The sequence below is a fragment of the Macrosteles quadrilineatus genome, unplaced genomic scaffold (genome assembly GCF_028750875.1).
Source record: "Macrosteles quadrilineatus isolate MER2022 unplaced genomic scaffold, UCM_ALF_1.0 Scaffold_7__1_contigs__length_78375512, whole genome shotgun sequence".
NCBI classification, from domain to species: domain Eukaryota; kingdom Metazoa; phylum Arthropoda; class Insecta; order Hemiptera; family Cicadellidae; genus Macrosteles; species Macrosteles quadrilineatus.
In genome coordinates, this window is record NW_026542600.1 from 18,363,226 (window position 1) to 18,377,219 (window position 13,994).

At 35.8% G+C, this 13,994-nt stretch overlaps 2 protein-coding genes across 2 annotated transcripts in view; one reads left to right on the top strand and one right to left on the bottom strand.

The window, feature by feature from the left end:
• LOC128998838 (uncharacterized) overlaps positions 1–843 on the bottom strand; it is an 8,253-nt gene extending 7,410 nt beyond the window's left edge. Inside the window, exon 1 of the mRNA XM_054425194.1 lies at positions 804–843. Coding sequence (XP_054281169.1) covers positions 804–843 — 40 coding nt within the window. The remainder of the gene's footprint in view (positions 1–803) is intronic.
• Positions 844–2,666: 1,823 nt separating this feature from the next.
• Positions 2,667–13,993, top strand: LOC128998839 (mucin-3A-like; the record flags this gene model as incomplete). The annotated part of the gene is made up of 8 exons (XM_054425195.1): positions 2,667–3,311; positions 3,600–3,879; positions 7,015–7,142; positions 8,150–8,250; positions 9,556–9,706; positions 11,118–11,210; positions 11,716–11,835; positions 12,845–13,993. Coding segments are annotated over exons 1-8 (2,667 nt in total), but the record flags the coding sequence as incomplete, so codon positions are not given.
• Position 13,994: the final 1 nt, after the last annotated feature.

Below are 13,994 nucleotides of genomic sequence, written 5' to 3' on the forward strand. Positions count from 1 at the left end.
CACTAGCGTTTTCAGAAGCTTGGTTTCCATCTTCAGGCTGTGTTTACACTAGTACAAAAAGTAAATATTTACTTAATAAATTAATTTTAAACAAAGTTAAAACAGATGATTTAAAGGATATTTGAAAAATAAAAAATAATATTAGAAAAATTAATCTTTTGAATTTTGGGAAATGTGAATTTAATTCTAACTTTAAATTAATAAAACGACCAAAAACTAATTTTAATCATATAACAATCAATTATAACAGTGCTAATCTAATGGTAATTAAATAATCTATATTCAAATACCAGTATCCTCTCCAAAACTACCAGAAAAACAATTTAACTACTTGAGGCCTAAACAGATTAACCGAATCATATTATAGCCTATACTGGGGTAGTATCAAAAATATTTTAAGTATTGCGACCATTGCAACTGTCGACTACTCTTTCACCACTTGAAAACACCCATAATTATCAAGCGTAGATAGCTCAGGAGGTAAGGTAAGAGGCTCATAAGGCGAAGGTACCGGGTTCGAGACCCGTCAGGGCCAAAAACTTTTTTCTCGTTTTTTTCTTCAAAATTTGTGTTTATTAACTATTTAATCAATTTACTAAACTTATAATTAAGCTTTTCATACTAAATCTATATTATTTTGTGTTTTTTATATTCAGGCCCAGACCACACTTTATCCCAGGGACATCCCATAGTAGTCCCATATGTCCTGAGAATGTCCTGAGGACTACCCTGGGATGACCTCGGATGTCCTACGGATATGCGTGTGAGCTTATCCGTAGGACATCCCTGGGCGGGGACATTACGCATTCCAGTGGATATCCTGGGATATCCCAAGTTGACCATAGGACCACTATGGGATATCTTGCATATCCTGTCGCAATATCCGTGGGATGTCCTGAGGAGAAAGTGTGCTGTCTGGGGACTGACTTATGGCTTTGACTATTGATAAAGCTAGACATGTCATAATTATGTTAAAATTGTAGCCAGTTTCAGACACTGATGAATAAGGAACTTTAACTGTCTATTGACAGTATACTCATGATAAATTTTGCATCAAACAAAATTAGAGCTCTTTATCCACTTGTGGTACATTGCGACTAGACCACAAGTCCCCCTTGAATTGGCTTTTCCCTTCCACAAATTAAGACTTCACGCAAAAAAAACATCAAATTCAGGTATCAAGTTCTTTAAACATCTGGCTAAATCCATGAAGGAGGAAACAAGAATTGGTAGTTTCAAGCAGAAACTGAAGTAAAATATCATTAAGCAGACCAGTTTACTCCTTGAAAAACCTTTTTTATTTGCTGTTCCATGTAAAGAGAAAAAAAGTTAATCTAGGATTCATAACCTGTGTTTCTCATAGGTACTTTAAATGGTACTGTAGCCTTTTTTTTTTTTTTTTTTTTTGTCCTAGGACGCTAGGCACGAGCCTGGGATTATTACTTAGTGTACAAATTTACATATTCATACTTTCATGAATAACGTTTAATTGATTAATTGATTGATGTATTGAGCCATCAGTAGGCTATGGTACAGTGATAGACTACTGATATATTACTGATTTCTGTTGACAACAACCAAGTCCAGCCAAGTCAAACCGATATGACATACTGATATATAATCAATAGCATATTTCATGTCACATCAACAACAAACTCGATAATTATCAATACTGTAATGGCAAAAAAATAATTTCAGACCATAAAACATTGCCACACTATGTGAATGACTCATTCAGCTATGTTCTTTTTGCAGAAAAAAATGGCTAAAACTGCTCCATATATAGATGAGATGTATACTTCAGTATCCCAAACCCAGCTTATATCCACTAAGGATGCCTTTACACAACACGGCCAAATTGTTTGGCAGTGAATTAAACTTTTTAACTCAGTTACCTACCAAGAAAAAACTGTGGAACCTTGAACTTGTTCGGACAAATTTTAAATCAGACATGCTTTTAGCAAATGTCACATATAGGGAATAAGCTATTAACGTAGTACTCGTGGTAAGACCTGGACCCGGGACCGATTTACTATTTTTTTTTAGGTCTTTATAGGCCAAAAACGCCCTCAGTTCAAATTCATATATATATGTCCGTTAGTGCGATAACTTGAGCAAAAATTATCCGATTTTGATTAAATTTGGTAGAAACGTGTAAACCTACGTTTATTCGGATTGGTTTTTCCCATTTTTGACTCTAAAAGCATAAAATTTCACAATTTCTTTCCAGAATATTTGGTAGAGCTTAAAAAATAAATAATTTTGTATATTGAGGCGTTGTTGTATGCCTATTTAATTTAATTTTATAAACTTTAAATTTAAAATTCCCATGTTATTCTTATGGAGAATAAATAAACTGTTGTAGTTTGCTTGTTTATGGATAAATGTTAATAAAATTTGGCAATTTTGTTTATTTCATACTAAGCTATCGACATTTTAATAAAAAAAACACACCTCAATACCTTCACTGTAGCAGCAAACCTAGGTGCTCATTAAAATTAATGTTATTTAAATAAGAAATAAAGCTGGCAATTTTCAGGGAATATTTTATTAGAAATCCCAGGCAGGTAAGTGGAAATTTGCCTTGTCTGCAGGTTAGCTGCAGTGGGGGTATTGACTGTATACAGTTGTTCAGTTTTATCTTTAAACAACAAAAGCAGACTTTAATGTTGGATGTTCTTGACATCCATGTGCACGGACTGGCCTTGGACTTTGTCCATCAAGGAACTAGATGTAACGTTCTGACTGTGTACCGTACACATGACAGTGACTTAGACAACTTTACTAACGCTCTTAGACATTACTATGAGAACAAAAATGACTGCAACACATACGTCTTCATGGGTGACACTAACGCCAACTTACTAGAAACTGACTACAAAACTGAACGCTACTTGGACGTTTTTTTCGAACACGGTTTTATATGTGGCATAAATACACCTACTAGAGTAGTAGGAAATAGTCAAACAAATATTGACCACATATTTGTTAACCACAATGATTACACTGCCTTACAAACTGCTGTGGTGAGGACAGACATAACTGATCACTACAGTATCTGCCTACAAATAAGTCACAACCCCTACACTAAGGACACGTCACACAACACAAACACGTACATTGACAAAACATCTTTGAGCTTAAACATTAAAGAGTGTGATTGGTCAGACGTCTCACAAACGAGTGACGTTAACACATCTACAGACATTCTTTTTGACAAAATTAAAGATTGTGTAAATAAATCCACCAAACAAAGACCTGTTCTCAAACCGAGGCTGAGGCCTCTCAAACCATGGATCACCCATGACTTAGTACGAAAAATAAGGGATAGGGACAAATTGAGCAAGTTAGTTAGGAGACAACCTTTTAATATGGAATTGATTTCAAAATATCAAAGAATCAAAAATGAGTTAAATCAAGATACAAAACTAGCTAAATACAATTATTTTAGGGAAAAACTTTCAAATTCTAAAAACAATCCAAAAACGTTCTGGAGTACATTAAACGAATTAGCTGGTAGAGGTAATAGAAAGAACATTTTCCCGCTTACACAATTTTCAGGAAACAGACTGAATGTTGACAACGACTGTAGATTACAGGTAGCCGACGAATTTAATGAGTACTTCGCCAACGTTGGTCCCAACTTGGCAGCAGGTATAGATTCGGGCGGTTTGCCTGTGGTCGATGACACTGACCACGCTGTTGACTCCATACTCACACTTCACACTGTAACTGAACAGGAACTCTACACCTACGTCACTAGACTGCGAGGTGGCTCAGCTCCAGGGTATGATTGTGTATCAGCTGAACTACTCAAAGACAACTGGGAGACACTTAGACAACCACTGCTACATATAACTAACAAGAGCATCCAAAGTGGTATTTTCCCCAACGCCTACAAAATTGCCAAGGTTGTTCCCCTCTTCAAGTCCGGTGACGTCACCAATATCTCAAATTTTAGGCCAATTTCTTTGCTAAGTGTGTTCACTAAGATTTTGGAAAAAATTATCAAAGATCAAGTTTTTCATTACCTTAACCAGCACGATATTTTAACTCACCACCAGTTTGGTTTTAGAAAATCAAAAAACATCACAGATGCATTGTTCGAAGTTAATAAAGATATAAATTTGGCCATCAGTAAAGGTAGGCGTGTTGTTCTGGTATTTTTTGACTTGGCCAAGGCTTTCGACTCAGTTGATAGATCGCTCCTTTAAAAAAAATTAGAACTGATAGGTGTTCAAGGTGTAGCTCTGCAATGGTTCCGATCTTATTTTGATAATAGAAAGCAGTTTGTAAATATTAATGGAATCAATGGAAATCTTGGTAATGTAGACTTTGGGGTGGTCCAAGGTAGCACGTTAGGGCCTTTACAATTCTTAATTTACATTAACAATCTTGTGAAATTAAATATTGAAGGTGATTTTTACCTTTTTGCTGACGACACCCTAGTTTTATTCCAAGGCGAAACTTGGGACTCAGCTTTTGCCAATGCCGAAAGAGGTGTGTCAAAAATTAAAAAAATGGTTTGATCAGAATGTGTTAACGCTCAATGTCATTAAAACAAAATTTATTCCAATCTCCTTAAGAGCTCGAGTGGGCACACTTCGCAACGAAATCAAAATTCATTCATGTGGTCTTGAAATCGGAAACAATTGTGCTTGCCCGGTAATAAATCGAGTTCAAAATTATAAATATCTTGGAGTTGTGTTTGATTCAAAATTGTCATGGGCAGATCACGTGTCATACTTAAACAAAAAGCTAAGAAAACTAATTTTTGCTTTTCGCCAACTTCACCATTTTCTTGAAATAGATGAAATTAAAAATGCATATTTTGCTTATGTACAGTCACTGCTTGAGGGGGGGATAATTGCCTGGGGCTGTGCTTACAGCAATGTTCTACAACCTCTTGTTGTGACACAAAAGGCAATCATAAAAGCGGCACTGGGCAAGGGTAAGCAATACTCGTCGGATGCTCTGTTCACCGAAATGAATGTACTTGATTTAACGCAAATATACATCAGAACAGTTTCGATGTTTATTTACAAACATCATGAGTCACTCTTTGATCGTCCACAACATGACCATAATACTCGACATGCACTAGGCCAAGGCATACGCTTACCAAGACTTACAAAGACATTTTCTACAACAAATTGCTATTACGTTGCACACATTATTTACTCAAACCTTCCACTAGACTTACGAGACTATGACAGACACTCAATTACAACGTACAAAAAACACATTGTTCACTGGCTAAAACTCATTGGGAGGGATGGAGCTAATAGATTATTAGTTTCCATATACAGACAATAGGTGATACAGCTGATACAGCGTGTGTTTGTGTTTGCACGCGTGTCTGTGTGAGTGTGTGTGTGTGTGTGTGTGTGTGTGTTGGGGGGGGGAGGGGGGCGTTTTGGGGGGTTAATGGTAGGGGAAAGTCAACGAGTCAACCTGATATCATTTTATCTATGTTCCAATGTGATTTGCCAAAATTCCGCTAGCGCTTTGGAATCATGCCAGTGGATAGAAGTATTTTGTTTTGTTTCTTTTTACGTATAAAATTTTTTTTTCTCTTTCATATAAAAGTACAGAATGACTCACTCCCACGCACGGGTTCTCCCATGTGGGATTAATTTCGTTTAGTTCAAGTACTCAGTTATTTTCTTATGGTAATCTGATACTGTATTTTGTAAAAATGTAAAAATGATTACTTTTGCGAAATAAAGACATTTTGATTTGATTTGATTTGATTCTTCACTACTATAGTTCGGCCGCTTAGAGATAGTGACTAAAACATCACCTCTCATTCATGTTGATCCTGCTATTGTGTTTGTCTTGGTCAGATTCTACTTATTACTATTGTATGCACTATTTATTATTATTGTTATTATGTCTTGATTATTATGTATCGTATGCATCTTGTGTCTCATTTTCAGTTGTATCTCTTTGCTCGTTAACCATCTGTACTTCACTTGCAATGCTAGCTTCTTTCTTTTTTTGGTTTGTCCAGAGTCTTATTTTTACTCACTATTGTATGGCACTATTTATTAATATTATTACATGTCTTGCTATTATGATTTGTATGCATCTTGTTTCTCTTTCAGTATTATTATTATGCCTTTCCACGTTACCTGATATCCTCTTGCATATTTTTTTGTAATGCTAGCTTCTTTTGTTCATAGTCCACCTTTGTATGTTCTATTCAGTAGTATTACTATCCTTATGCATCTTGTGTTCACCTATTGTATTATTTAGTATTTATTATTGCTTGTTATCTCCCGTATGTAATGGCATTATTGTACAATGGCTTCTGTCGTGAATAAACTAATTGAATTGAATTGAATTGAATTGAATTGACCTGAGCGCTAATGCTAACCAATGCTAGAGGAGGTTGTTATCCAAGCGGCCGAACTATAGTTGTTAATTTTCAAACCAAACTGAAAATGCTTAGATGTTATTGATTGACTAGTATTTAAGTCTATATAAAAATCCTGGTTGAGACTACCACTTCGGTGTTTAGTGAATGCAAAAATACCATCAAAACATGATTAAAATATACTTGAGACGGTTTACTGTTATAAATGCATTGTTTAACTGTTAGGAATAATGAAATAGATTCAGGATTTGTTCATAGTTTATACTCATAGAGAAGTAAGAAACGGAGGATACATTCAATGGTACACTTAAGTGGTGAGCACCAGTCGCTGGTGTATAGAGCAAATTTTATTTGTCGTCCCCTTCCGTTCTACCTTTGCTACAGCACTCACGCTATAGGAAGACTCTGTGCGCTATAACTGTTATACAACAATGCTATGTGGCCATCACCATTCGGGCTCTTCCTTGCTTGATGTTGATACTAGTACATTTCCGCCTTAGCCTACCAGAGCTAAAAGCGCACGGTTGCCCCATAAGCTTGTACCCTCTCTATCTTACATCCATCCTCCTACGTACTATCCTCTCTAACTTGTTATATATTGTATCATATTTGTACTTTGTATTGTTTGGTATTAGTTACAAACTATGAACAAGCGTCTTCCTCAGTTATAGGTCTTGCTGTTATTGCCTCATCTTTGAGAACAGAGAAAATAAGATTGTCTGAAGAAATAACAACAACAAACTCTTCCCAGTTTCCTTACCAGGTAATCTAGAGTGACAAAACCAGAATATATTTTTGAGAGGAGGAACTTTATTACAACAAAATGACACATTTGTTGACTGTAAATGGGTTTTTATTGGGCTTAGAAAACAAAATACTGATAATGATAATGAGATAATGAATGTGAGAAGATATTTTGAATAGTGTCTGTGGTTTTATGATCAAGTGAATGTTATAGGACATATATATATATATATATATATATCCTTGATCATAAAACTTCACAATTACATTATGTATTTCGACACTTATTTATTTGTAGCCACATAACGTTTAAAAAAGCCTAATAATCTCATACAACATTTTAATGATTCATGAGAAAAAATATAAAAATTCCCATCAAATTACATAAGCCAGTTTAGAGCTCTAGAATAGATTAAATTACCCCCCCCCCCCTTACTAAAGTAAATGTTACCCTGAATGATTTAAATTTAAAAAAACTCATTTTGCTCATTCCAAAAAGAGATCAAATCTATTATTTTGAGCAGCAGGCATGAGTGAGTCTGTGGCCTGGTGTGGCGGGTTGTTGGGGGCTTGTGTGAATGGACTTTGTAGGATTAACAAATTTAATTTCATAATGTTTCATGTTTATAATATCGTATAAATAGATTATTAAATTTTATTTATAAAGTGGATAGTTTAATTTATGTTTTAGAGGTTAAGTGGTAGAGAGGATTTGCAAGTCCTAACTTCGCCTCTTAAATTAAGACATTTTTCATTTCATTCCTCATTAAAACGTCAAAAACTTTTGCAAGCCGATAGATTACTGCCTCTGTTCACAGTATTTGTCTTAGTCCTGAGTTTCTTTCCATTGCCTTGTGATTAGACTACATTCGATTTACCTATGCTTGGAATAATTTTGGTCCTTGTAGCTATTTTCTACCATATATCTACATAAATTATGTCAACTGTTGTTTCCTGTTTGGTATAATCATTCTGGAAGGCTACTGTTGATTCGTAAATTTTCTAACAAATGTTTATTGTTAACAGGCTCACGTAGTACTTACGTACCATCGTTCGTATCTGGTACCTCTATGTGACGCAGTCATCATCAACAAACGTCAAGTTCTTACCTCAGCCAGTTGCTTAGAGTAAGTTCTACTATATATGTACTTTAAACCTCAGATCAAAGAGTGGAAAGTATTAAATCTCATGTATTGTGTCAGTATGAATAAATAGAGAAAATTTAAGGTACAAGCCTTGGCGGAAAACCTTAAAAACTTCTACGAGTGACGTTAACAATATTTACGCGGGTTGCGTACACTACTTTACCTACGACGGTGTTTTAATTACTAAAATTCACTGCTCATAACTTCTAAGAGAGGTTATGTTTTTGTTTATAACCTCTAATTGCCACTGACAGTGAAGCAACGAAACATTGTATCAAATACTAATTGCACCAATCAACAACTAAATTGGCCTGAACAGCTGATTAGTTGAATTTTGAATCATTACAATTTTGCTACTCCTCTCTCAATCCTTGAACCTCATTGGTCCGTTACCTGTGTTGTTATGAGTAAAACTATGCTGTTATGAAAGTAAACAATGCTGTTATGAGATACTTTTCAATTCTAAGAACTGTACTGAAACGACTACTTTAAAAAACGGTCGTAGGTAAAACTATTTAAGGAATTTAAAAGAAGTAATTTAAATCCAAGTTCCGAAGCAAATTAAATTTGAAATTCCTCATCAATCCTTAGCAGTGGTGCTTGACAAAATAGTTTCATTTAAGAGTAGTAATTGTTGGTGGACTAGGGTGTTACGGCCAAACACTTACCTGGACTTGAAACACCCTCAATACATTTTAAAGAAGATAAGCAATGTTTTTTTTTTGGGAAATGTTAACCCGATTGTCTATGGAGTGTACCCTAGTTATGTCAATTATAACACAAAGGGAATCCTTTATGAACTAATGGATAAGTTCATAAAGGATAAGTTCATGCAAATTTACAGAACAGTGAATTTACAGAATTTTAGTAAATGGTGGTTTTGATTTATAGAAGTGATTTCACTTCATAAATAGTATACATTAAAATTGCTATTTTTATAAATTTCTAAGTATGAAAAACAATTATGCTATATGAATTGAATAAAACTACAGTAAAACATAATTTTATGTTCGAAAAGTTTTCATCATAAAATATAATCACTCTAGACTGAAAGTCATTTTTTACGTTAAAAAGTAAACTATAGTACCTTTTGACTAATGTATAGAACATTTCAAAATTGTTTAGCTACACTTTCTAGCTAAAAGATTTCCAAAACAGTTGTCTCCAGTTTTAAATATTATATATTTGAATTAAACTTGATACTACTATCATCTATTAGATCTTAATTTCTCTTTAATACTCTGATTCTCTTGTCTAATAAATTTAAACTTGGTCTGAATGTTCCAGATCGGATAAGTCCCTCTCTGGTGTCTTGGTAGTTGCAGGGACAGCTGAGTTCGCCCCTGAGAATGATGGGCATTACTACAATCTGTCCAACGCTTATGTAAATCCAAACTACAACTCCACGACTCACTACTACGACCTTGTAATTCTCGAGGTGAAATTCACATTTGATTATGTAAACAAGATGTTTTATCGCAAGCAGTTTAAAGTAGGATGATATCTTAAGTCAGTATGCTATATGTTGTAATATGATAGGAAGTCAAATATGTATTGTAATCTTAAGTTTAAACTATTTTGACAATATAGATATTTGTGCCCATTCTACACGAGGGTAAAACCCGCGACGAGATTCCCGCATTGGGGCCACACACTTCACAGGGACCATTGTGTTAAATTGGCATGTCTACACGAGCGGGATTCACGACGCGGATGGACATGTCAGGAGGCAGGAGTGCGAAGTTGATGTCGATGCCGGCGTCAATCCCATGTCGGGAATGCCGCCAGCCACCCTACACGTAGCGGTATCACTGCGCACGGTAGCTCACATCTCAAATCCATTATCCAGTTGCTTTTAGGTTCCATACGATGCAGTGTGATGTTCGATCATGAATGAAGCATTAGGTTTTTATATGTTATACATGTTGTATTCCTTTAGTTACAAGTATCTTTATTTAAACTATAAAAATAATTGTTCGGCTAGTAAGATATTGTAATGTGTTTAACATTGAGTACATTTTATTTATTAACAAAAATCACAATAGAAATTTATTTGTAATAGCAAAGGAAATACAAACATTAATCACCATACGGCAACAAGGATTTGTTCCATAAAATTAATATTGAAGTTTATTTGTCGGATATAAGCGACTTTGTATATAGAAGTTTAAATTAAGTAAGTTATATTTCTACATGATGTGAATAAACAAAAAAAATTAAGCATAACCTAGTCCAAATTAGTAGTTGAAGTTGTACAACTCAAGCTAATTGAGCTCCACTGTGTCCATCCTGCGTCTGTGTAGAATGGCCGGACGGGTTTCAAGCGGACTCCACGCATTGGATATCCTGCCATATGTAGTATGCACAAAATTTTGGCGCGGTCGCGCGACGGTCTCATCGCGAAACTCACGCGCGTGTAGAGTAGAATGGGTCTTAGATGTTAACAATTTTGTGGTGCATAGGTCGGCTTACCCATTCACAGTTTTTTGTAATATTTTTTTTTAAGAGTACAATATTTGGATCCATACCAGAGAACTGTTCGGATAATTGTTTTATATATTAATATTTTATGTTTTTGCTGCACTATCTAAACAAATCGGGTTAAAGTGGGGTCTCATGGGAAGGGGGCTCTTGGATGGATGTCCATGATGTATGGTAATGTAATTAATTACAAAATATGATTAAATAACTGGAGAACGGTAAAAACTCACTACGGTAAAATAGTGAAAGTTACGGGATAATAGAGATTATGGTAAAAAAAAGAGCTATGGTTAATTGAGGTTCCATTAAATGCCAAAATACTTATAACAAGATCTGTTCAATATGAGCTCAAGACTATTTTTTTCCAGACTGATAGAGATTTTGAGATGTCTGTCAATTTGACTGCTGTGGAGCTGTCAAAGTTTCCTCAATTTGATGACTGTTTCATCACAAGTTGGTGGGTAAGTTCCGTAAGTTGATTTGCTTTAAAAAAATATGTCCACCTTCATGATTACTAAAAAGTATTTTCAATTAAGGTTTGACCCTTGTGTAAAGATTTATTAAAATGGATTATTTCTGGGCTCGGGCCCAGGAACACAAGAGGTTTCAGGTGTGTTGGGGGTGCAAGGAAGATAGAAATTCCCCCACCAGGTAGGTGGAGAGAGGCACATAAAACTGGACCCAAAACTGTCCTTGAACTTTTGGCTTTTAATAAATGGCCCTGACTAATGAAACAGCTGATCTTAGTCAGTAACAAAGCTACAAGAGGCTTAACACTCCATTCTACACTCATCCTTGACTCATATTTGGGTTTAAATAAGCACTTATAAACAACCCCCATCTCAATTCATGATAAAATCAAACTTACATGTATGTTTTAGGTACAAGTAATTATTTTAGTGTGGGCTACTTTTTTACTCCTATTAGTGAAGCATATTGGTATTAAACAAATTTATTTTCTTCCAGGTAGGCAACAGCGGTTCTGAAAGATATGATGACTTCCTACAATTTTCCCAAGTTAAACTGAGCCCCAAATGTCAAACCGATACAAAGCAAATATTTTGTGCTGACACTGCTTCTTATGTGGTAATTTGTTTATGGTTTCCTCTATTCCATTGATAATGTTGTGTTTTATCAGGTGGTCCCTGAATCTTTCATCTAAACTTGTTGAAAGGAGTAGGCAGGGGTTTGCATTTGTGACAGCGGCTTGGATATAACAGGAATCTGAATTAAAGTAAAATATCATACTATCATACTATTTATATCATACTATTTATTTATTTTTTATTTTTATTATTATTATGTGTAAAAATTAATCATATTATACCTTAACAGTGAAAGAGCTGAATAGATTAGCACTTATCATATTTTCCTGACAATCAACAGGTTATCCCTTTGATCCTAAAAAAAAGTAATAGTTTTACGTTTGGATTCTTAAATATTAAAGTTGATTGAAAATTCATCAGATAAAAAAAATGCATGTCTGTGAGGTATAAATGTGCAAAGCTCATTGGAACTAGAATTACACTATTGAGTCAAATATTAAAAAACAAATATTATCAGTTTAGAATGTCTCTATATTCACATACAGCTTCAACATGCTTGCAAATTTCAACCAGATTTTTCTCTTTATTTGAGCATACATTTTTTTATTATTCACAAGTGTCCAGTAATAAATTACACATTCAAACTTCATCTTAGAGTTAATTATAGGTACCAGTGGCGGTTTCAGGACCTTGTCAGGGAAGCTAACGAAGGTGTTCTACACCAGGAGGGTGGACCGGGAAAATTTGATATTTTTAAAGCTGTTTTGTGACTTTTTAAAGCCATTTTCAAGGTCTTGAACTGAGTACAAAAACATCTGTTACATTTTTGGACAAAGTAAATGTTTAAATTTTTAGTTCCATGGCCCAATTGGGGGCTTTAGCCCCTAGCCCCCCCCCCCTTGAAACCGCCACTGATATGTACTGCTTTTCTCTCTCTAAATAGAGCAAATTTACAGAATGCTAATTATAATATCAAACCACCTGTTTCAGCTATCCTTTGCATTTATAAGTGGCACTTTTTCAGTATAATTATTTGACTTATGTTTCAGGGTGAAATCGGAAGTCCACTTGTATGTGGTGGGTTTCTCTCTGGAATAGAATCATACTATCCACTTCATAATAATAGACTCTTAACAAATATTTCCACAAATTATGATTGGATTGTAAGTTTAGCACCAATTCCAAGCACAACCTTCTCTCCAACAACAGTTACTACAGATACACCCACCGCATCTACAACAACAACCACCCCTACTGCACCACCAACACAGAGTCCAACAACAACCACCCCTACTGAACCCCCAACACAGAGCCCAACAACAACCACCCCTACTGAACCCCCAACACAGAGCCCAACAACAACCACCCCTACTGAACCCCCAACACAGAGCCCAACAACAACCACCCCTACTGCACCACCAACAGAGAGTCCAACAACAACCACCCCTACTGCACCACCAACAGAGAGTCCAACAACAACCACCCCTACTGCACCACCAACAGAGAGTCCAACAACAATTACCCCTACTGAACCCCCAACACAGAGCCCAACTGTAACCACCCCCCCTACTGCACCACCAACAGAGAGTCCAGCAACACCCACCCCTACTGCACCAACATCAATCACCACAAGCACTCCTGTTACACCAAGCAGCAAGACTACAAGTACACCAATTCCAATTACAATAGTTACAGAAACTATAACCACAACAACTGCTCCAAAGCCTACAGGAACAACAGCTACAGCAATTCCGTCTAATACAACTACTGAAAGAACCTCAACTACTGAGTTACCTACAATGAGTGTCACAGAAACGCCAGCTTACACTGAGTCAGAGACTTACAGTTCTACAATGTTCTCTTTCTTTTCATCATCTAACACTCCAATATTTACAGACTCGTCTGAAGCATCAACAATTATTATAGAATCAACTACCACTACCACATCAACTACAACTACCCCTACTAAACCCCCAGTAACAGAGAGTCCAACAACAACCACCCCTACTGCACCCCCAACAGAGAGTCCAACAACAACCACCCCTACTGCACCACCAACAGAGAGTCCAACAACAACCACTCCTACTGCACCACCAACAGAGAGTCCAACAACAACCACTACTACTGCACCACCAACAGAGAGTCCAACAACAACCACTACTACTGCACCACCAACAGAGAGTCCAACAACAACCACTA